Genomic DNA, 22,008 nt, shown 5'->3' on the forward strand with positions numbered 1-22,008 from the left:
ATTCTCAAATGGAGGTTTCAGAGGCTGAAAAAAGCATCAGAAAAGAAGCCCCCAAATAGAGCTTCAGAAAAGAAGCCCCCAAACAAAGCTTCGGGGAAAAAAAACCCAAACAGAGTTTCAGAGGCTTTTTTTCTGAAGCTGTTTTGGAGGCTTTCAGAGGTAGAAAAAAGTTTTTTTCTGAAACAGAGTTTCAGAGGAAGAAAAAAAAAGCAAAAAAAAAAAAAAAAGCAAGGCACAGAGTTCACAACCAAGGAACCTGTTGCTAAAATTCACCTCTGGGAACAGCTGATTGGGGGTATTCCGGGAGGCCAATCCACCTGCCAATCAGCTTTTTTCTTATTTTCCTCCCCAAAAACTAAGATGCGCCTTATACTCTGAAAAATACGGTAATTGTTTAGGGAGGGACAGAGGGCAGGATAGGAAGTATTTCTTACTAAAAATCAACTTGCTTGCAGATTTACTGAAAGATCTCCAGTGTTGTAGTTTTAATGGTTGTTCTTCTCAACTATAATCCGTACATAATTTTTGTGGGTGTGTAGACTGGTAGATTCAGCCACTTGCATCTGTGATTAGCCAACTGTGATATGAAGGTGTGTCTTTGACTCCGTGAAAAAAATTCTAGATGTTTTCCAATAACTAATTTCATATTTTACCCAAAGTGGGAATCTATGGATAAATAGATAAATATTCAATAATACACTCAACTAGAACATTAAACAGACTTTCTATTATGGCTTTATTATGCCCTGGCTGATTACAATGCTAATCCTAGTTTGCTGGCTTGTGTAACATTGGAAATCATGGTGAATATGGTGACTCTAGTGACAGCGCCTTCAAACCCTGATTGACCTCAGAAACTTACTCCAGGAAATCCCAGGTTAACAGAATGTGAAGCTGAGAAGTTGAAAAAAAAATCCCAGCAGAAGATACTGTGATCTCACCCTTTTCTGTCTGTCTGTCTTTGTGATTGATAGATGAGTTCTCGGGTTGTTCTTCACATAAGGAAAGAGCAAAACAGCTTCGGTTTCAGCCAGCAGGCTCTTTTGCCTTTTGGGGTTTTGCTAAGTTGAGAGAAGAGTATCCCAATACAATCTGAATGCTATTTATCTTGATTGGTTGGTCATTGGAATCCTGTACAGGTTTGGAGAATTAGACATTATATCAACCACTCTGCCTTTCATTTCAAGCTCATTGTGTTGCTGTGAGCATATTGTCACTCTGCATTCGAAGTTTACCCACTCTGAAGGTGAAATTATTCTAGCAGATGTTTGACAGTGTCTTTAAACCAGCGGTTCTCAACCTGTGGGTCGGGACCCCGTTGGGGGTCGAATGACGATTTGCCAGGGGTCGCCTAAGACCATCGGAAATATGGGAAGTACACTTGCGAGTCGAAGAATCGTGCTCCAATGGTTGACTCCACAAGCCAGCTGCAGGCTCTTCAAATCGCTAGCCGAATTCGGCTTCAGGCGCGATGAATTAAAAAAGAGAGAAATCTTTGCTCTGATGTCTCCCTCTCAAGCCAGCCGCAATCACTCCCAATCGCTAGCCTGATCTGGCTTCAGGCGCGATAAACTTAATAGGGGAGGAGTCTCCGCTTTAATGCCTCCGTCCTCAAGGCAATCACAAGCAGTTCAGATCGCTAGCCAATAGGGCTTCAGGCGCGATAAGTTCAAAATGAAAATAATTTTACAGTTGGGATCGCCACATCGTGGGAAATTGTAATAAAGGGGTCGCCACATCGTGGGGAATTGTATTAAAGGGGTCGCAGCACTATAAAGGTTGAGAACCATTGCTTTAAACCCTTTCTTATTCCTTTCCTATCCCCTTCTTCTCCTTTTTTTTTCTCTCTCTTCCCTTCCCTTCCTCCTCTCCCCTCCTCCTGCCTCTCTCCTTTCGTTTCCATTTATTTTCAATTCCTCTTTCTGTTTTCTTTCTCTCTCTCTCTCTCTCATCTATCATTTCTCTATCTACAGTATCTGTCATCATCATTTATCTATGGCAGGGGTGTCAAACTTGCATTTTCAGTCGCCACATGACGTATCATGACTTTTTTTCCCTTTGCTAAACCGGGCGTGGGCGTGGCCAGGGCGTGACGCATCCGGCCGTGGGCCACAAGTTTGACACTCCTGATCTATAGTATTGTCTTCCTCCCTCCCTTCCTCTTTTTCCCTTCCTTCCTTCCTTCCTTCCTTCCTCCTCCCTCCTGCTTCTTTCTTTCTTTCTTCCTCCTTCCTCCCTCCTTTCCTTCCTCCTCCTTCCTTCCTCTCTCCCTCCCTCTTTCTTTCTCCCTCCTCCTGCCTCTCTCCTTTCGTTTCCATTTATTTTCAATTCCTCTTTCTGTTTTCTTTCTCTCTCTCTCTCTCTCATCTATCATTTCTCTATCTACAGTATCTGTCATCATCATTTATCTATGGCAGGGTGTCAAACTTGCATTTTCAGTCGCCACATGACGTATCATGACTTTTTTCCTTTGCTAAACCGGGCGTGGGCGTGGCCAGGGCGTGACGCATCCGGCCGTGGGCCACAAGTTTGACACTCCTGATCTATAGTATTGTCTTCCTCCTCCTTCCTCTTTTCCTTCCTTCCTTCCTTCCTTCCTTCCTCCTCCCTCCTGCTTCTTTCTTTCTTTCTTCCTCCTTCCTCCCTCCTTTCCTTCCTCCTCCTTCCTTCCTCTCTCCCTCCCTCTTTCTTTCTCCCTCCTCCTGCCTCTCTCCTTTCGTTTCCATTTATTTTCAATTCCTCTTTCTGTTTTCTTTCTCTCTCTCTCTCTCTCTCTCTCTCATCTATCATTTCTCTATCTACAGTATCTGTCATCATCATTTATCTATGGCAGGGGTGTCAAACTTGCATTTTCAGTCGCCACATGACGTATCATGACTTTTTTTCCCTTTGCTAAACCGGGCGTGGGCGTGGCCAGGGCGTGACGCATCCGGCCGTGGGCCACAAGTTTGACACTCCTGATCTATAGTATTGTCTTCCTCCCTCCCTTCCTCTTTTTCCCTTCCTTCCTTCCTTCCTTCCTTCCTCCCTCCCTCCCTGCTTCTTTTTCTTTCTTCCTCCCTTCCTCCCTCCTTTCCTTCCTCCCTCCCTTCCTTCCTCTCTCCCTCCCTCTTTCTTTCTCCCTCCCTCCCTCCCTCCCTCCCTTTCTTTCTTCCTCCCTCTTTCTTTCTTTCTTCTTTCTTTCTTTCCTTCTTTCTTCTCTTTCCTTCTTCCCTTAACTTCTTCAACACATCCTCCATCTATTTTGAAACAGAAGCAATGAATAAGGGTAGAACAAGAAGCAATGGGTGGAAACTAATCAAGGAGAGAAGCAACTTAGAACTAAGGAGAAATTTCCTGACAGAACAATTAATCAGTGGAACAACTTGCCTGCAGAAGTTGTGGATGCTCCAACACTGGAAGTTTTTAAGAAGATATTGGATAACCATTTGTCTGAAGTGGTGTAGGGTTTCCTGCCTGGGCAGAGGATTGGACTAGAAGATCTCCAAGGTCCCTTCCAACTCTGTTATTATTATTATTATTAATACAGCGGACTGCTGAAAATAGAGTTGTTCCTGCCCAGCCTCACTCGGGATAGACTAAAGTGGGTAAGGCAAGGCATCACCAGTAAGAGCAGGAATTCCAAGCAAGCGGCTTCTGAATTGTGCTGGGAATTCCAGACTGGTTTTAAAAACAAAAACAAAAAACCACAGAAATTCAAGCAGAAGGGAGCCGGGCTCAGAGACATTCGTGTGGATCTATGCGTGCATGTAGGCATCCTCTCCCCAAAGTCAAAATGTTCTTGCAAGATGTTAAAGAGCATTGGAATTCAAACTATTGAATTACTGCCGAATCCTCTGTTGAGGTTCCTGCCGAGGAGAAGATTTGGCCAAGAGATAAATCTGGGTGGGGGGCGGAGAGAGGTATAGCAACCAGGAGTGCAATGCAGGGAAGTGTTTCCTTTAAATCAGTGGGGGGGGGGGAAACATGGAGGACATTTGTCTGAGATCACCTTCTGGCAATATCGGTCACCTGATCTGCAGAGAGAGAATTACCAGGCTGGTCTCGTTTGCTCTTGACCCAAAACTCTGGAGTAACCACCTTTCTTTGTCTGCATTTAACATTTGGAGTTAAATGGAGAGGGACGCAGTGGCTAAGAGGCTGAGGTTGTTGATCGAAAGGTCGGCAGTTCAGCGGTTCGAATCCCTAGTGCTGCCGTGTAACGGGGTGAGCTCCCATTACTTGTCCCAGCTTCTGCCAACCTAGCAGTTTCAAAAGCAAGTAAAAAATGCAAGTAGAAAAAATAGGGACCACCTTTGGTGGGAAGGTAACAGCGTTCCATGCGCCTTTGGCATTGAGTCATGCTGGCCACATGACCACGGAGATGTCTTCGGACAGCGCTGGCTCTTCGGCTTTGAAACGGAGATGAGCACCGCCCCTTAGAGTCGGGAACGACTAGCACATAGGTGCGAGGGGGACCTTTACCTTTAAACATTTGGAGAACCTGAGTCTGAAACAGGAAGAGGGGCACCTTGTGAGGGTCTAGGACTTTTCGGCTCCAAAAGACTGGGAGAGGACCAGCCGAGGATAAAAGTTTGTGGCTAAGAACGCAGAGGCGAAAATCTTAAGGGGAAACAGGCAACGCGAAGGGTTCAAGCCAAAAAGTCCCATTCCGCCTCGTGATGTGTCCATCACAAAGGTAGCCCAGCTGTCAGTCAAAAGCCATACCTCTTTTGCTCTCACTTGCACCGCCACAAAGGAATAGTAGAATACGATTCGGAAGTGCAACCAAGAAAGCATTGGAGTTTGTCTCAGATTGCCTGGCAAGGAAGTGGATCTTTCTGCTGGGAGTAGGGAAATCTCGTGTTTCAGGACTGGGCTGTCGGACGCTCAAAAAGACATCCACAGAGACAAATTGCTGTACCTGGGACTGGCCGTGGGAATGGGCAAAGTAGGCAAAGAAGCAAGAGACGCTGAGCAAGGATCAGCCAAGGGTAAAGTGCTCCCGGTTCGGACCGGATCGCCTGATCCAGTAGTGATGGCAGTGGGTGGTTCAGAGAACCGGTAGCAAAAATCCCTGCCCCCCCCCATGCCCAGCTGAGCCACGCGATCATCAGAGGTTGTTGTTGTTTTTTACTTTTAAAAGCATTTTTTCTTCGGCCAAAAAAATGCTTTTAAAAGTAAACCAAAAAAAATCCTCTGATGATCGTGCGGCTCAGCTGGGATCGTCGGAACCCTTTAAAAGCATTTTTTTCTATAACCTCTTTGGCTGAACCGAAGAGGTTGTAGAAAAGATGCTTGTAAAAGAAAAAAAGTTGGCCACACCCACCCAGTCATATTAGCCCCACCACCACCAACCCACACCCACAAAACTGGTATTAACAAATTTTACATTTCACTCCTGGGATCAGCCGTAGGCATCATCTCCGTATTAGAGCACTAAGACGTAAAAAGAACCTTAAAAACAATCCAAGCAGAGAGCAGCAAAATGAAAAATGAGGTTTTAATTATTTGTTGCCAGAAAAAAGAAAAAAAACCAGGTCAGCTGTAGCTGGTCTGTTTTCAGCCAGCAATTACTGGTAGAAAATGGGCCTCTGGTGGCTCAGACTGGTAAGACAGTCTGTTATTAACAGCAGCTGCTTGCAATTACTGCAGGTTCAAGCCCCACCAGGCCCAAGGTTGACTCAGCCTTCCATCCTTTATAAGGTAGGTAAAATGAGGACCCAGATTGTTGGGGGCAATAAAAGTTGACTTTGTATATAATATACAAATGGATGAAGACTATTGCTTGACATAGTGTAAGCCGCCCTGAGTCTTCGGAGAAGGGCGGGATATAAATGCAAATTAAAAAAAAATAAAAATAACCCAGTTACAGTGGCCAGTTGGGAAGTAAAGAACAAGATATGCTTTTATAGCGGTCTGAGTATAGGTCCGCGATGGCGAACCTATGGCATGCGTGCCAGAGGTGGCACACACAGCCCTCTCTGTGGGCACACACACCATCGCCAGCTGCTCATCTGGTTTCCAGCAAGCTGATCTTCACAGGCGCCGGAGCACCAGAAAACGGCCCGAAAAATGGCCTGAAAACGGCAAAAAAACCTGGCCAAAAAACAGGCATGCACACGCTGGCCAGCTGGTTTTCAGGTTTCCAGTGCTCCGGCGTGCGCACATGCACGCACATTCCAGTTTGGGCACTTGATGCCGAAAATATTCGCCATCACTGTATAGGTAGTGAAGCCACTATGTGAGTCTGTCTGTCTGTCTATTTATCTATCAATTAATATCACTCTTTTTTATTGTTTTTACAAATAACTCAGGACGGCAAAGATATCCAATATACTTTCCTCTTTTCCGCACAACAACCGTGTGAGGTGGGCTGGGCTGACAAGAGAGTGACTGGCCCAAAGTCCCTCAGCTGACTCTCATGCCTAAGGCGGGACTAGAACTCACAGTCTACTGACGATTGGCCCAAGATCGCCCAGCCGGCTTTCGTGGTTAAGGCGGGACTAGAACTTATAGCGTCCTGATGATTGGTCCAAAGTCACCAAGACGGCTTTCATGCCTAAAGCAGGACTAGAACTCACAGTCTCCCTCTTTCTAGTCCGGTACCTTAACCACTAGGCCAAGCTGACTCTGAGAGCCTGACCCATGGTAACAACGCTGACACACAAGCATGTAAAGATTTCCAACACTGGAAATTTTTAAGAAACTGTTGGATAGCCATTTGTCTGAAATGGTGTAGGGTTTCCTGCCTGGGCAGGGGGTTGGACTAGAAGACCTCCAAGGTCCCTTCCAACTCTGATATTATTATTATTATTATTATTATTATTGTTGTTGTTGTTGTTGTTGTTGTTGTTGTTATTATTATTATTAAGAAGGGTTTCCCGTAAGGGAAGGAGGATTAGAACCCATATAACATTCAGCCGAAAGGGCCACACCAGATCCTTTTCTTCCTTAAGTCTAGGACAGTGGTTCTCAACCTGTGGGTCACGACCCCATTGGGGGTCGAATGACGATTTGCCAGGGGTCACCTAAGACCATCAGAAATATGGGAAGTATACTTGCGAGTCAAATAATCGTGCTCCAATGGTTGACTCCACAAGCCAGCTGCAGGCTCTTCAAATCGCTAGCCGAATTCGGCTTCAGGCGCGACGAATTAAAAAAGAGAGAAATCTTTGCTCTGATGTCTCCCTCTCAAGCCAGCTGCAATCACTCCCAATCGCTAGCCTAATCTGGCTTCAGGCGCGATAAACTTAATAGGGGAGGAGTCTCCGCTTTAATGCCTCCGTCCTCAAGGCAATCGCAAGCAGTTCAGATCGCTAGCCAATATGGCTTCAGGCGCGATAAATTCAAAACGAAAATCGTGGGGAATTGTATTAAAGGGGTCGCAGCACTATAAAGGTTGAGAACCACGGGTCTAGGAATAACTGATCTGGAATGATGAAAGCCTGTCTGCTCAACAGGAGCAATGTTTCTCAACCCTTGCTATGTGGACTTCAACTCCCAGAATCCCTTAGCCAGCAGGGAATTCTGGGAGCTGAAGTCCACAACGTCTTCAAGCTGCCAAGCTGGAACTGGAGGGTGTAGGTTTAAGGAAGGGTGTGTTGTGTCTCGTCCGATCTCACCACAGCCGGGGTCTTCTTATCTGCTTCCGAACACGGAGGAATGTCCTAGTATGCCTCCCGGCCCCAGCCCTGGCTTCATGCCCAGACAGGATGAAGAGGAGGAAATACCTCCAGCCCCCAGCTTTGGCTCCATGCCCAGACAGGCTGAAGAAGAAGAAATACCTCCAGCCCCCAGCTCTGGCTCCATGCCCAGGCAAACGGAGCAACTAGACCCCTCCCCCCCCTCCACAGCATGTGAGCCTGAGGAAGGTCAATTACCAACAGCTGCAGACTGGAGTGACCCTCGCTTCAGGAGAATTGATAGGCGGCGTCAACAGAAGGAAGGGAGGGGCAGGCCTGGATAAGTGCTGAGTCATGGAGCCACACCCCATGGCCTATATAAAGGATCTGCTTTCTGGCATTCTCTGAGTCAGGCAAAGTCTAACATATCTTGCTGAAGTCACTTTCTGGTCTCCTGCCTGCCTTGAGAACTTTGCTAGGACTTTGGCAGAGCTGCAGAGGCACACCTGATTCGGATTTCCCTGACCCGGCCGTCAGCAGAGGAGTGGGACACGACAGGGTGTTCTGCAGGGGTGGGTTCTACTTACCTTTACTAACGGGAGCTTACTTTACGCAACGGGAGCTTACTTTGCTCACGCATGCGTGTGCACTTCTGCTCATGTGCAGAAGCTTCTGCGCATGTGCAGATCACCCATGATGATGTCATGGTGGGTGGGCGGAGCCTCCCGCTGGTTTTACTACCAGTTCTATAGAACTGGACCGAACCGGGAGCAACCTACCAATGGTGTTGTGTATCTGAGGTGTATAAAAACATTTATTAATTATATAAATTAATTTATAAATTAATTATATAAATTAATTATAATTATATATTATAATTATTATTAATTATAATTAGATAATTTTAATTAATTATATAAATTAATTATATAAATATTAATTGTGTATCTGATGTATATAAAAACATTGTTGTGTATCAATGGTGTTGTATATCTGATGGCATTCTGGGCATTCTTCCTATTGGCAGAGTTCATAGGTTTTACTTATTTGTTTATTTAGTTACTTACTTACTTATTTTTTTCATGTTTTATGTTTTATTTATATAGCATTCAATTTCCATCAAGCAATGTGTGATCTGGGTACAGTTATTTTTAAACAATCATAATCCACATATTTGTTGTAGTATTCATCACCATAATATTAATAATATCATACTTAACATCATCTTTTTCAACAACTTTCACATTAAGATTTCCTCTTTTTTTATATCTCCTCCTTTCTAACTTCTGTTTCTATTGTCTGGCTATTGATAGAATATATCAAATATATCCCAAAAAAAATTCAGTTTCTTCTTTATCCTTAAGAGTAAGCGTTAATCTATCCATTTCAGCACATTCTAATACTTTCTTAATCACATTCCCCTCAGATAAATAAATAGGCATTATTTATGAACTCCCTCGGAGAGAAATAGAAATAAACCGTCCCATCTCCCTCAGAGATAAATTAAAGGACAATTTGAATGGAGTGGCCTCTTCTGTTACTTCTTTCGGTTCATTACGTAAGCCCACTTTCTCAATCTCTTGCCTGCCTGGACTTCAATTCTCACATCTCCTAGCTAACCTAGCCATGGCCGAGAATTCTGGGAACTGAAGTCTGCACCTCTGGTGGGATCCAAAGCAGTGATGACATTCAAAAATTTTTACTACCGGTTCTGTGAGCGTGGCTCGGTGGGCCTGGCAGGGGAAGGATACTGTAAAATCCCCATTCCCTCCCCATTCCTGGGGGAAGGATACTGCAAAATCTCCATTCCCACCCGACTCCTGGGGGAAGGATACTGCAAAACCTCCTTTTCCACCCCACTCCAGGAGAAAGATACTGCAAAATCCCCATTCCCTCCCCACTCCTGGGGGAAGGATATTGCAAAATCTCCATTCCCTCCCCACTCCTGGGGGAAGGATACTGCAAAATCCCCATTCCCTCCCCACTCCTGGGTGAAGGATATTGCAAAATCTCCATTCCCACCCCACTCTGCGGCCAGCCAGAGGTGATATTTGCTGGTTCTCCGAACTACTCAAAATTTCCACTATTGGTTCTCCAGAACCTGCTGGATTTCACCCCTGGCCCAAAGGCTGCTGAAGTTGGCCTCGAATCAATCCAAGGTTTTGGCCTGCAGTGATCTTTTCCACTTTGGTCCTCCTTAGTTGTTGGTTGTGAAATTCAAGATGGGAGAATTGGTTCATCTCTTGCACGCCATTCCCTATGCTCAATTTTTTGTGTGTCTCTGTTTTTCCCCTTCCAGCTTGCGGTCCTGGAACATTCAAGTCGAAACAGGGAGAAGGTCTTTGCTCTCCGTGTCCTCCCAACAGCCGGACAAGCTCCGGAGCCGCCACACTTTGTACGTGCCGGAATAATTATTTCAGAGCGGATACCGATCTCCCCGACAGTGCCTGCACCAGTAAGCCTCGTTCCAAGGTTTTCTTTCGGTTTTTAATAAATGTTTACTCGCGCAGTCTCAGGTATCCAGGATGAATTAGCATATCTCTGAAATCAACAAAACAAACCCGCCAGAGGAATTAAATTGCTGCTAAATGCAAGCAAGATGGAATGTTTCTCAGCTGGCCACATCTGTCCAGGCAGATAGCCAGCCTGGGAGAGGATTGATTATTTTCCAGAAAGGCTATTTCACACGCTAGCTGTGTTTGCTTGGCAAGCTAAATTGAGATTAAAAAAAAAATCACGAGATTGCATTTGCACAACATGCTAAGCTTGGATAAAGTAAACCTGGTTGGTTTGGGTCATGGCTGTGCTGATCTATCCTAATTGTTCATGATTCCCTAACCAGGTTAAAGGCGACACGGTGGCTCAGTGGCTAAGACGCTGAGCTTGTCGATCAAAAGGTTACTGTCCTGCAATCAGAGTTTGCAGAAGTTCAAGAATGATTATTGAGATGATCCAAAGCAGAGATGGTGAATTTCAAGTCCGTAGGCCAAATCTGGACCATGAGACCTCCTCACCTTCTTCTCCTTTCTCCTGATCTTCTCCACTGAGAAAGGGCCGAGTTACTACTTAAAAGCAAATGAAAGAAAAATCGAGATTTGAGAAAATGCCATTCACACGGTAGCTCAGTGGCTAAGACGCTGAGCTTCTCGATCAAAAGGTCAGCAGTTCAGGGGTTCGAATCCCCACGGGGTGAGCTCCCGTGACTTGTCCCTGCTTCTGCCAACCTAGCAGTTCGAAAGCATGTGAAAAATGCAAGTAGAAAAATAGGGACCACCTTTGGTGGGAAGGTAACCGCGTTCCGTGCGCCTTTGGCGTTGAGTCATGCTGGCCACATGACCACGGAGACGTCTTCAGACAGCGCTGGCTCTTCAGCTTTGAAACGGAGATGAGCACCGCCCCCTAGAGTCAGGGACGACTAGCAGATAAGTGCGAGGGGAATCTTTACCTTTTAACCAGGTTACTTGTGAATGCAACACTGGGTAGAATCCATCCTGTATTTGCCACTAAGGTGCAAATTCACCAAGAAACCAAAGGCTTTGGCACCCATTCCAGTGGATTGTCAGCCCTTCAACATAGACTTGCCTAAGAAACCAATGCCATACAGGGTAGCCCTCAACTTATGACCACAACTGAGCCCAAAATTTCTGTTGCTAAGCGAGACCGTCATTCAGTGAATTTTGCCCCATTTTACAACCTTTCTAGCCACAGTTGTTAAGTGAGCCACTGCCGTTTGTTAAGTTAGTCACACGGTTGTTAAGTGAATCTGGCTTGCCCATTGACTTTGCTCGTCGGAAGGGCGCCAAAGGGGATCACGTGAACCTGGGACACTGCAACCGTCATAAATATGAGTCAGTTGTCAAACATCTGGATTATGATCACGTGACCATGGGGATGTTGCAATGGTCGTAAGTATGAAAAACGGACATAAGGCACTTTTTTTCAGTGCTGTTGTAACTTCAAACGGTCACTAAACGAATGGTTGCAAGTCGAGGACTACCTGTTACCAACTTAATTGCATACAAATTGGAGACTACATACTACCAATTCTTGAAAATCTTGGTTGGTTGGCTGAGAATATGGCACAGGCTCTAGATCAGAAGTGATTGAAAGGCGGATCGGGTTGTATCCTTTGCGCTCGAGATGAGTAGAATCTTTGAGATTGCCAATTGTCTAAGCCAAACAAAAAGAATTTTCACCATTGCCCTAATTTTTTATTTTTTTTTTAATTTGAATTTATATCCTGCCCTTCTCCGAAGACTCAGGGCGGCTTACATTGTGTTAAGCAAAATTGTTGTTGTTAGTTGCGAAGTCGTGTCCGGCCCATCGCGACCCCATGGACAACGTTCCTCCAGGCCTTCCTGTCCTCTACCATCCTCTGGAGTCCATTTAAACTCATGCCTACTGCTTCAGAGACTCCATCCAGCCACCTCGTTCTCTGTCATCCCCTTCTTCTTTTGCCCTCCATCATTCCCAGCATTAGGCTCTTCTCCAGGGAGTCCTTCCTTCTCATTAGGTGGCCAAAGTATTTGAGTTTCCTCTTCAGAATCTGGCCTTCTAAAGAGAAGTCAGGGTTGATCTCTTCTAGGACTAACCGGTTTGATCGCCTTGCAGTCCAATGCCCTAAATTACACAACTGAAATACTTAAAATGCCTCTCATCTATTCTGGCACTCAAAACCAGTTCTTCTAAGATTATGGGTTGCCTCATTCCTTAGGGTTCCTGTACAAAAAAAAGAGAGATAAATCCAAATCTATGCCAAAGAGTTAAAGGGTTTTTTAGCACATTGGCTGAAATATAGCAAACAAAATACAATAACTAATAATTAGAATTAGAATTTGGGCTGCTCTGAATTACCAGCAATTCTTGCCTCAAGTTGTTAAGTGAATCACCGTGGTTGTTAAGTTAATAACACCGTTGTTAAGAGAATCTGGCTTCCCCTTTGACTTTCCTCGACAGAAAGCATCCAAATTTTGATAACATAACATAACATCAGAGTTGGAAGGGACCTTGGAGGCCTTCTAGTCCAACCCCCTGCCCAGGCAGGAAACCCTACACCATCTCAGTCAGATGGTTATCCAACATTTTCTTAAAAATTTCCAGTGTTGGAGCATTCGCTCCAACGAGCATTTGATCAGGCTGTAATGGTTATAAATTTGAAAAACAGTCATAAGTCACTTTTTTTCAGTGCTGACGTAACTTCAAACAGTCACTAAATGAATGGTTGTAAGTTGAAGACTATCTGTAGCGTCCATTTGAAACGGGGAAATTGGAAAGTAATTAGTTAGACATAGTTCGAATGGATGACTTTATCTGGCCTGGGAAATTAAACAGTCGAGTCTTTTAAAACCTAAATGTGCGACTACCGGAGTATATCAGTCTAGACTGGAAAATATTTTTTTTTTTAAAAAAAGAAATCCTAAAAGGAAGGAATAACCAGTACAGAAACGTGTCCGCGAAGCCAACAGGTTGAGTTCGGTTCAAAAGAGACTTCAACTTTCATTTTCGAAAACAAGGCAGATATTCACGTAAAGCTTTGTCCAGTGCCAAGTTTTTCAGAATTATTATTATTATTATTATTATTTGCAACGCGGCTTCAGGAACTTGCTTGGAGAGGAGAACTGCACATAAATCATCTCCTAAATGCTAGCCCAAGAAAAATGCATCTTTACGGCCAGTTCAAATCAAAGTACACGATAAATTTGGAAAGACCTTAAGAGTTCAGTTTGGAAGACAAAAGGGATAATGCATGTGTAAATTTGCTCCGTCTCCCCCCCTTTTTTTTTTACAGAGGTCCTCCGGATTATTAAAATCAATATAATCTAACATAGTTTAAAAAAAAATTTTTTATCGTCTCCTGCACCGTTTGGAAATGTTTCCGTGGAAAATATTAGCACAATGCTCTCCACGAGCAGAAAGGAAGACTTGGCTTCCAAATGGATCATTTTTTATTACTATTATTTTGGCCCTTATTCCTTCCAGATAACATAGCCCATTGTTTCCTTTTATCCAGCAGTATAAGCGACAATTTTTATTTAGTCAGTATTATGGGGAACAAGTGTCTCTTAGAAGAAAACCCTACTTTAACCGAATTACTGTTGAATGTTGTCTTAATCCAAATTGCATGTAAGGAAGCGCTTCTTATTTCCTTCCATGTCCTCAGTCTGTGCAGAGCGTGAAAATTGTGAAAAGCTAGTTTTTACACACCCCAGAACAAAAGCAAGATGCTTCGAATTTTTTTTAAAAAGAAATCCTAAAAGGAAGGAATAACCAGTACAGAAACGTGTCCGCGAAGCCAACAGGTTGAGTTCGGTTCAAAAGAGACTTCAACTTTCATTTTCGAAAACAAGGCAGATATTCACGTAAAGCTTTGTCCAGTGCCAAGTTTTTCAGAATTATTATTATTATTATTATTATTTGCAACGCGGCTTCAGGAACTTGCTTGGAGAGGAGAACTGCACATAAATCATCTCCTAAATGCTAGCCCAAGAAAAATGCATCTTTACGGCCAGTTCAAATCAAAGTACACGATAAATTTGGAAAGACCTTAAGAGTTCAGTTTGGAAGACAAAAGGGATAATGCATGTGTAAATTTGCTCCGTCTCCCCCCCCTTTTTTTTTTACAGAGGTCCTCTGGATTATTAAAATCAATATAATCTAACATAGTTTAAAACTTTTTTTTTTATCGTCTCCTGCACTGTTTGGAAATGTTTCCCTGGAAAATATTAGCACAATGCTCTCCACGAGCAGAAAGGAAGACTTGGCTTCCAAATGGATCATTTTTTATTACTATTATTTTGGTTTGGCAAACTGGTTGTTGGAAGAAATCATTAGGGCAGATAACATAGCCCATTGTTTCCTTTTATCCAGCAGTATAAGCGACAATTTTTATTTAGTCAGTATTATGGGGAACAAGTGTCTCTTAGAAGAAAACCCTACTTTAACCAAATTACTGTTGAATGTTGTCTTAATCCAAATTGCATGTAAGGAAGCGCTTCTTATTTCCTTCCATGTCCTCAGTCTGTGAAGAGCGTGAAAATTGTGAAAAGCTAGTTTTTACACACCCCAGAACAAAAGCAAGATGCTTCGAATTTTTTTAAAAAAAAGCTCCCTATCAAGTTTCGCCGTCCACCCTCCACGCCCTGTCCCAGTTCACATGGGTGAAATCTGGTGGCGAGTTAGCAAATTTCTAGAAATGTCGGTATTCGGTTTAAAAAACCCCACCTCCCAGAAAAAGAAAAGAAAAGAAAAGGCTAGCAATTTTATTCCTGCCAATATGGTTTCGGTGGCCAAAACGATAATTTCCACAGTTAAAAACCTGCCCATCACTGGACACAGGTAATTATACGCCTTTCTAGGTAAACAACGTTACACAAAGAAAGGAAAAGAAAGGGAGAAATAGCAAGCCAAGCAAGAGAGGAGACAAAAGGAAAGTAGAAGGAAATAAAAGTTACATCTAAATTAATACCAGCCTCATTTACTTTGTTTTGCGGCAGCTGCCAAAAAAGCTAATACAATCCTGGGTTGTATAAACAGAGGCATAGAATCAAAATCACGTGAAATATTAGTACCGCTTTAGAAAGCCTTAGTAAGGCCACACCTGGATTACTGCATCCCAGTTTTGCTCACCACATTACAAAAACAAGGAGGAAAAATGCAAAGAAGAGCAACTAAGATGATTAAAGGCTGGAGACAGAAACATGAAAAACGGTTGTAGGATTTGGGTTTGGCTAGTCTAGAGAAAAAAAGGATTAGTGGGTGACATGATAGCAATGTTCCAGTATTTGAGGGGCTGCCACAAAGAAGAAGGACTCAACTTATTTTGCAAAGCACCAGAAGGCGAGACAAGAAACAATGGATGGAAACTAATCAAGGAGAGAAGCAAAGTGGAATTAAGGAGAAACTTCCTAACAGTGAGAAAAATTAATCAGTGGAACAGAAGTTGCCATCAGAAGTTGTGGGTGCTTCATCACTGGAGGTTTTTAAGGAGAAAACTGGACAGTCACTTGTCTGAGCTGGTATAAGGTCTCCTGCTTGAGCAGGGGATTGGACAAGAAAACCTCCAAGGCAGGGGTGAAATGCTCCCGGTTCGGACCGGATCGCCCGTTCCGGTAGCGATGGCGGCGGGTAGTTTGAAGAACCGGTAGCCAAAATCCCTGCCCACCCCTATGCCAGCTCAGCTGCGCGATCATCAGAGAGGTTTTTTTTATTTTTAAACGCATTTTTTCTTCGGCCAAAAAAATGCTTTTAAAAGTTAAAAAAAAAAAGCATCTGACAATCAGGCAACTCAGCTGGGATCGTCAGAGCCTTTTTTAAACGCATTTTTTACAACCTCTTAGGGCGAAAAAATGCTTTTAAAAGTAAAAAAAAAAGTTGGCCATGCCCACCCAGTCACATTACCCACCACCACCAAGCCACGCCCACAGAACCGGAAGTAACAAATTTTACATTTCACCACTGCTCCAAGGTCCATTCCTGCTCTACTCTGATTGATTGATTGATCAATTATTTCTGTTGTATCTTGGTATGTGTCTGTCATTGTAAATCATTGTTCCTTCCATCACATCCATAGTCCATAGTTATCCCAAGCCCACACACGCTATTCTAAGCAAACTAGTATCTCTAACCTAACATCCACCTTGCAAAGCCAGCATGTTGCTGCCGAGTCCCACCGACTCAGAAGTACACGTGATACGCTTAGAAATAAGAGAAGGGGGAATGTTAATAAAATAAAAGTAACAATAAGAGAAAACATGGAGTAATTGAATAACGACAGATTGCAACTCATTATAATTGTGTATCGTTATTAGAAATAGATAAGTTGATTGAATGTAATGACGATGATGAATTTTATTAGCTTTATTTGTATTAGAATGCATGACACTCAGGTGCGCTGAGTGTCACTGTCCATGCATTGATTTGATATGTTTGTAAAAAAATTAAAAATTAAAAAACTTAAAGAACAAAAGAAATACACGTGATATGCTCTCTCTCACACACACACAGAGAGAGAGAGAGAGAGAGAGAGAGATTTGGAGGGGGGAAGCATTTTGAGATGCTTTGAGGTCCTTTGGATTTTGATTTTTTCTTACAGGCGTGCCAACAGCCCCACGCAACGTCATTTCCAACGTGAACGAGACGTCGCTAGTGCTGGAGTGGAGCGAGCCGCGAGACGCGGGCGGGCGGGATGACTTGCTCTACAACATCATCTGCAAGAAGTGTAGCGTGGAGCGCCGGCTGTGCATGCGTTGCGATGACAACGTGGAGTTCGTCCCCCGCCAGCTTGGCCTGACCGAGAGGCACATCTACATCAGCAACCTGATGGCCCACACGCAGTATACCTTTGAAATCCAAGCGGTGAACGGCGTCTCCAGCAAAAGTCTGCAAAACCCACAGTTTGCCTCGGTCAACATCACGACCAATCAGGCAGGTGAGTAACTTTGAGTAACTACAAAGGAGGCTATGATTCCTCCTCTCCCTGGAACCTACTCCGTTGCACCAGCGAGGATCCTTCTGGATTAAGTTAGGAATCTTGTTCCTGCCAAATATATATATATATATATTTATATTATATATATATGTTTTCTGAGGTTTTCACGGGTGTTTATATATAGGTCTTTGGTTGTTGGAAGCTGAAGCCTGAAGATGACGAATGAGACTTCGTCGAAACGTCGCCAAGACACTTCCAATTTTACACGGGAGAAAACCCGAACAACCAAAGACATATATATATATATGAAGCTGAAGCCTGAAGATGACGAATGAGACTTCGTCGAAACGTCGCCAAGACACTTCCAATTTTACACGGGAGAAAACCCGAACAACCAAAGACCTATATACAAACACCCGTGAAAACCTCAGAAAACATATATATATATGTCTTTGGTGATTGCAACTGTTTCTTCCTTTAACTGCTAGTGGGGTTTGAACTGATGGGTGGGAGCTTGGCTGTGCTCTGATTGGATGGGGGTTTTTTTGTGCTCTGATTGGATGGGGTTGTGTCCTGTTTGGGTGGGGGCTTGTTTGTGCTCAGATTAGTCTGTGTTGCAGGGGTATTTGAGCTGGTGAGCTGCTGCAACACAGACTAATCTGAGCACAACCAAGCCCTCAACCAAACAGGACACACCCCCAGCCAATCAGAGCACAAAAAAACGCCCATCCAATCAGAGCACAACCAAGCTCCCACCCAATCAGTTCAAACCCCCATCAGCAGTTAAAAGGAAGAAACAGTTGCGATCACAGATTGCTCCCAGAAGCACGAAGCTGAAGCCTGAAGATGACGAATGAGACTTCGTCGAAACGTCGCCAATACACTTCCAATTTTACACGGGAGAAAACCCAAACAACCGAAGACCTACATACAAACACCCGTGAAAACCTCAGAAAACATATATATATATGTTTTCTTATATATATATGGAAGATAGCGTTAGAACTCTGACCTAACAAAAGGATTTTTGTTGCAAAGAAATCAAATGGGTTGTTAATTTTGTTTGAAGTGTTTACAAGTGAGGTAATGCGAGTAATATTGCAAACAATCGTTTTTTTTCCCCAATGTCTAAACATTTAACATAGCAGGTCCGGCTCTAAGGTTGATTTTTTTTTTTTAAATGAATTTGAATATCTAGACTTGTACTGGAATGAGCAAGTAGATAACAGCTGGAAGGGGAAGGATATAACACAGAGCAAACCAGTGGTGAAATCCAACATTTTTTACCACCGGTTTTGTAGGCACAGCTTGATGGGCGTTGGTATGGCTTGGTGGGCATGGCAGGGGAAGGATACTGCAAAATCCCCACTCCCTCCCCATCCTGGGGGAAGGATATTGCAAAATCTCCATTCCCACCCCACTCTGGGGCCAGCTAGAGGTAGCATTTGCTGGTTCTCCGAACTGCTCCGCATTTCCGCTACCGGTTCTCCGAACTACTCAAAATTTCCGTAACCGGTTCTCTAGAACCTGTCAGAACCTTCTGGATTTCACCCCTGGACCAAATCTGTGATTTGAAATTGCAATTCTCTGGCAAGTGATAGAAAACAACTACCGTAGTAGTATCCTTGATACGGGCTGCCAGCATTTGAGAAGAACGTTGGGATCTATGCAGGGGAGAGAAGAATAAAAAGAGTTTTAGAAGAATAAGAAGTGTTTTAATTCTGTGGGGTCCTTGGTTGTTTTCTTGCAAACATTTCATTACCCGACTAAGTAACATCATCAGTGCTGGAAGGGTGTGGGGTTTCCCCTTTGTTTATATATTAGTGTCTTGCTCTGTTGGTGTTGGTGGAGAGTGTTCCTTGATTAGGCTGTTGTTTACTGTTAGCTTGTTTGTTTGAGCTGATAGTCCCTCGACTCGCTGATAAAGCAAGTGACTAGTATCTAAACAGAGATCAAACCCCACTCCTTTTTTTTTTTTTTTTTTTTAAAGTTACTGTTTTTATTTTATTTATCATATTTAGAAACTGGCCATCACCCTCACACAGCAACTCTCTTATTTTTACACATATATTGTCATATATTGTCAAATGCTTCCAAATTAGTGGCCATCCTATGGTGCTACTTGCCCTTTTAATTTTTCAATCCATCTTTTACTTGCCTTTTATTGACATACAGTATTGTATATGATTTTTATGTTTCAGTTGTATACCACTCAGAATAGGTCTGAGAGTAAGATGGGTGGTCTGTAAATTTGATTGATAAACACATATTAGGTATGATGGTTTATTATAGTGCTTTTAAACACAGCAACTTTAAGTTGTGTTTTCAGAATTCCCCAGCCAGTCCATGCAACTTGGCAAATTGTATTTTCTTTTTGTTTGTTTGTTGTAAAAAAAGTAATAAAAAAAAAAATTCATATATCCCGTCAAACCCCACTCCTTTCTAGCACTGATGATGTTGTCCAGTTGGGTAATCAGACGTCTGCAAAAAAACCCACCAGGCTCAGAGAGCACCGAGGACCTGTTGTGACCCAGGCCCAAGTAGGTAGTAAGAAACTCAGTCAGTGTAAAAACAAACAAACTTTATTTGAACAGCTGAGAATTACTTCATTCTCAGCGTAGTTCAACTAAATTAAAGCAAATTCCTCCCAACACAAATTCCTCAGTCCTATCGCCAACCTTGGTCCAATTAGGCAAACTGCCAAAGGCCTTTGTTGGCAAACGTTCAGCTGATACAAAATAAATGCAACAAGACGAAGCTATCAACGTTGTTTTCCGGCAAAGAGCCCAAATACAGCTGCTGGTCCTTTAAGCCTTATGGGAGGGGCCAATCATCTCTTGGCCCTACTCCTGAGTCGTTCTTTTTTGTTTGAGCTGCTCTTGCCTTCTGGCAGCTCTTCTCACGCATGCATTAGGAACAGGCTCCTCCTGTTCCTCTGCCTCACTATTGTCCGCGTCTGGAAGCTCTGGAGTCCGCACCTCACTCCCCGATGACCCTGGCCCCACCTCAGCCTCTGGCGCAGAACCCTCATCCAGGCCTTCCCCAGCCTCCAGGACTGGCCCACGCTCTTCCTCAGCCTCATCGCTGTCTGATTCCATTGCCAGCTCCACAGACTGCTGGTGGACCACAACAAGACCCCACAGATCCAACCCTGAGTTACAAATACTCTCTTCTATCAGTAGCCTTATTCCTGTAGGATAGAACTGGTCTTCCTGCGGAGTGACTCTCCTAGCAATAGTGAACTAACAGTTCCCGCTCAACAAATCATTTCACACTGCTCTTTTGTGCACAGCGAATACCATTTGAAAACGGTGTAGCTATTAAGCTGTAGGAAAGTGTGTGCTTTACAGCCTTTTGATCTTCACAACGATGATTATTATTGTGTAATAATAATGAAAATCATTATTATTCAACTCCTAATAAACACTACAGGATAGCCGCCAAGAAAACGGTCCTAGATGACCAATCCGGCATTCATGCAAGGCATCTAACGTTGCCAAGAGAACCACAGTGTTGTTAAGAGCAGGGACCGAGACGGAAGGAAATGCTAACAATTCCCACTTTTTGCAGCTCCCTCCGTAGTTCCCACAATGCATCTGCACGGCAGCTCCGGAAGTAGCATGACCCTTTCTTGGGAACCCCCAAAGCAGCCGAACGGGATCATCTTGGACTACGAGATCAAGTACTTCGAGAAGGTAAATTTCTTCTCCTGGTATGAGCTGAGTCTCAGCAAGGGTTTGGCATAAGGGGGGTGTTTCACTGAGCTTCATGGAGACTTCTAGCGGGCTTCTGTTCTCAATCAGATGGGAAGCGGTGGTGCAAACGTATTGTAGCTGATGCACCTGAACTGGGAACCAGAAGGACACCGCCCGCCCCCAATTCACATCTTTCACTCAAGTCCCTTAGAACAGGGGTCTCCAGACGTGGCAGCTTTAAGACTTGTGGACTTCAACTCCCAGAATTCCCCAGCCAACAGGCGTGGACTTCAGCTCTCAGAATTGCCCAGCTGGAGGAATTCAGGGACTTGAAGTTCCCAAGTCTTAAAAAGTTGCCAGGTTTGGAGACCCCCTGCCTTAGATTATGATAAACCACTTTCTTTTTTCCTATCAGCATGAGCCACTTTCTTCCAAGGGTGGGGCCAGAGCTGGAAGAAAGTGGGACAATCCTTTCTTGAACTTTGATTTTTTCCTCTTTCTGAGAGTTTCTCTCTCTCGCTGTCTCTCTCTCCCTCCCTCCCTCTCACTCTCTCTATTTGTATCTCTCCCTCTCACCCTCTCACTCTATTTCTATCCCCCTCCCTCCCACCTTCTCACTCTCTCACTCTATTTTTACCTCTCCTTCTCTCTCTCTCTCCATCTCTCCCCCCCTCTCACTCTCTCACTCTATTTCTATCTCTCCCTCCCTCCCTCTCCCTCTCACTCTATTTCTATCTCTCACTCTCACTCTCTCACTCTATTTCTACCCCCTCCCTCCTCCTCCCTCTCACTCTCTCTCTCTCTATTTGTATCTCTCCTCCTCTCTCTCCATCTCCCTCTCCCTCTATTTCTATCTCTCCCTCTCCCTCCCTCCCTCTCTCACTCTATTTCTATCTCTCCCTCCATCTCTCTCACTCTATCTTTCCCTCCCTCTCTCCCTCCCTTCCTCCCTCTATTTCTCTCTCCCTCCCTCCCTCTCACTCTCTCACTTTATTTCTATCTCTCTGTCACTCCCTCCTCTCTCTCTCCATCTCCTTCCCTCTCTCACACTCTATTTCTATCTCTCTCTCGCTCGCTCGCTCTATTTTATCTCCCTCTCTCTCTCTCTGCCTCCCTCCCCCCTCGCTCCATGGCGAAAGAAAGAAATCATTACCAATGTCTCAATCAATGGCTTTATAAGGGCTATAGATGCCAGTTGCCTGCTCCTAGCGTAGATGTATCAATATTTTTTTTTAATCTCCAGATTTCTATTTCTAATATGGGAGTTACGAGACAAGCATGC

General features: G+C 43.9%; 1 protein-coding gene across 2 annotated transcripts in view; it reads left to right on the forward strand.

Annotated features, from left to right (window-relative positions):
• EPHB3 (EPH receptor B3) overlaps positions 1-22,008 on the forward strand; it is a 177,975-nt gene that overhangs the window by 125,111 nt on the left and 30,856 nt on the right. For both annotated transcript variants that reach the window (XM_058187296.1, XM_058187297.1), the window contains exons 4-6: positions 9,904-10,059; positions 16,696-17,031; positions 20,602-20,726. In XM_058187296.1, coding sequence (XP_058043279.1) covers positions 9,904-10,059; positions 16,696-17,031; positions 20,602-20,726 — 617 coding nt within the window. The remainder of the gene's footprint in view (positions 1-9,903; positions 10,060-16,695; positions 17,032-20,601; positions 20,727-22,008) is intronic.

The sequence above is a fragment of the Ahaetulla prasina genome, chromosome 6 (genome assembly GCF_028640845.1).
Source record: "Ahaetulla prasina isolate Xishuangbanna chromosome 6, ASM2864084v1, whole genome shotgun sequence".
NCBI classification, from domain to species: Eukaryota; Metazoa; Chordata; class Lepidosauria; order Squamata; family Colubridae; genus Ahaetulla; species Ahaetulla prasina.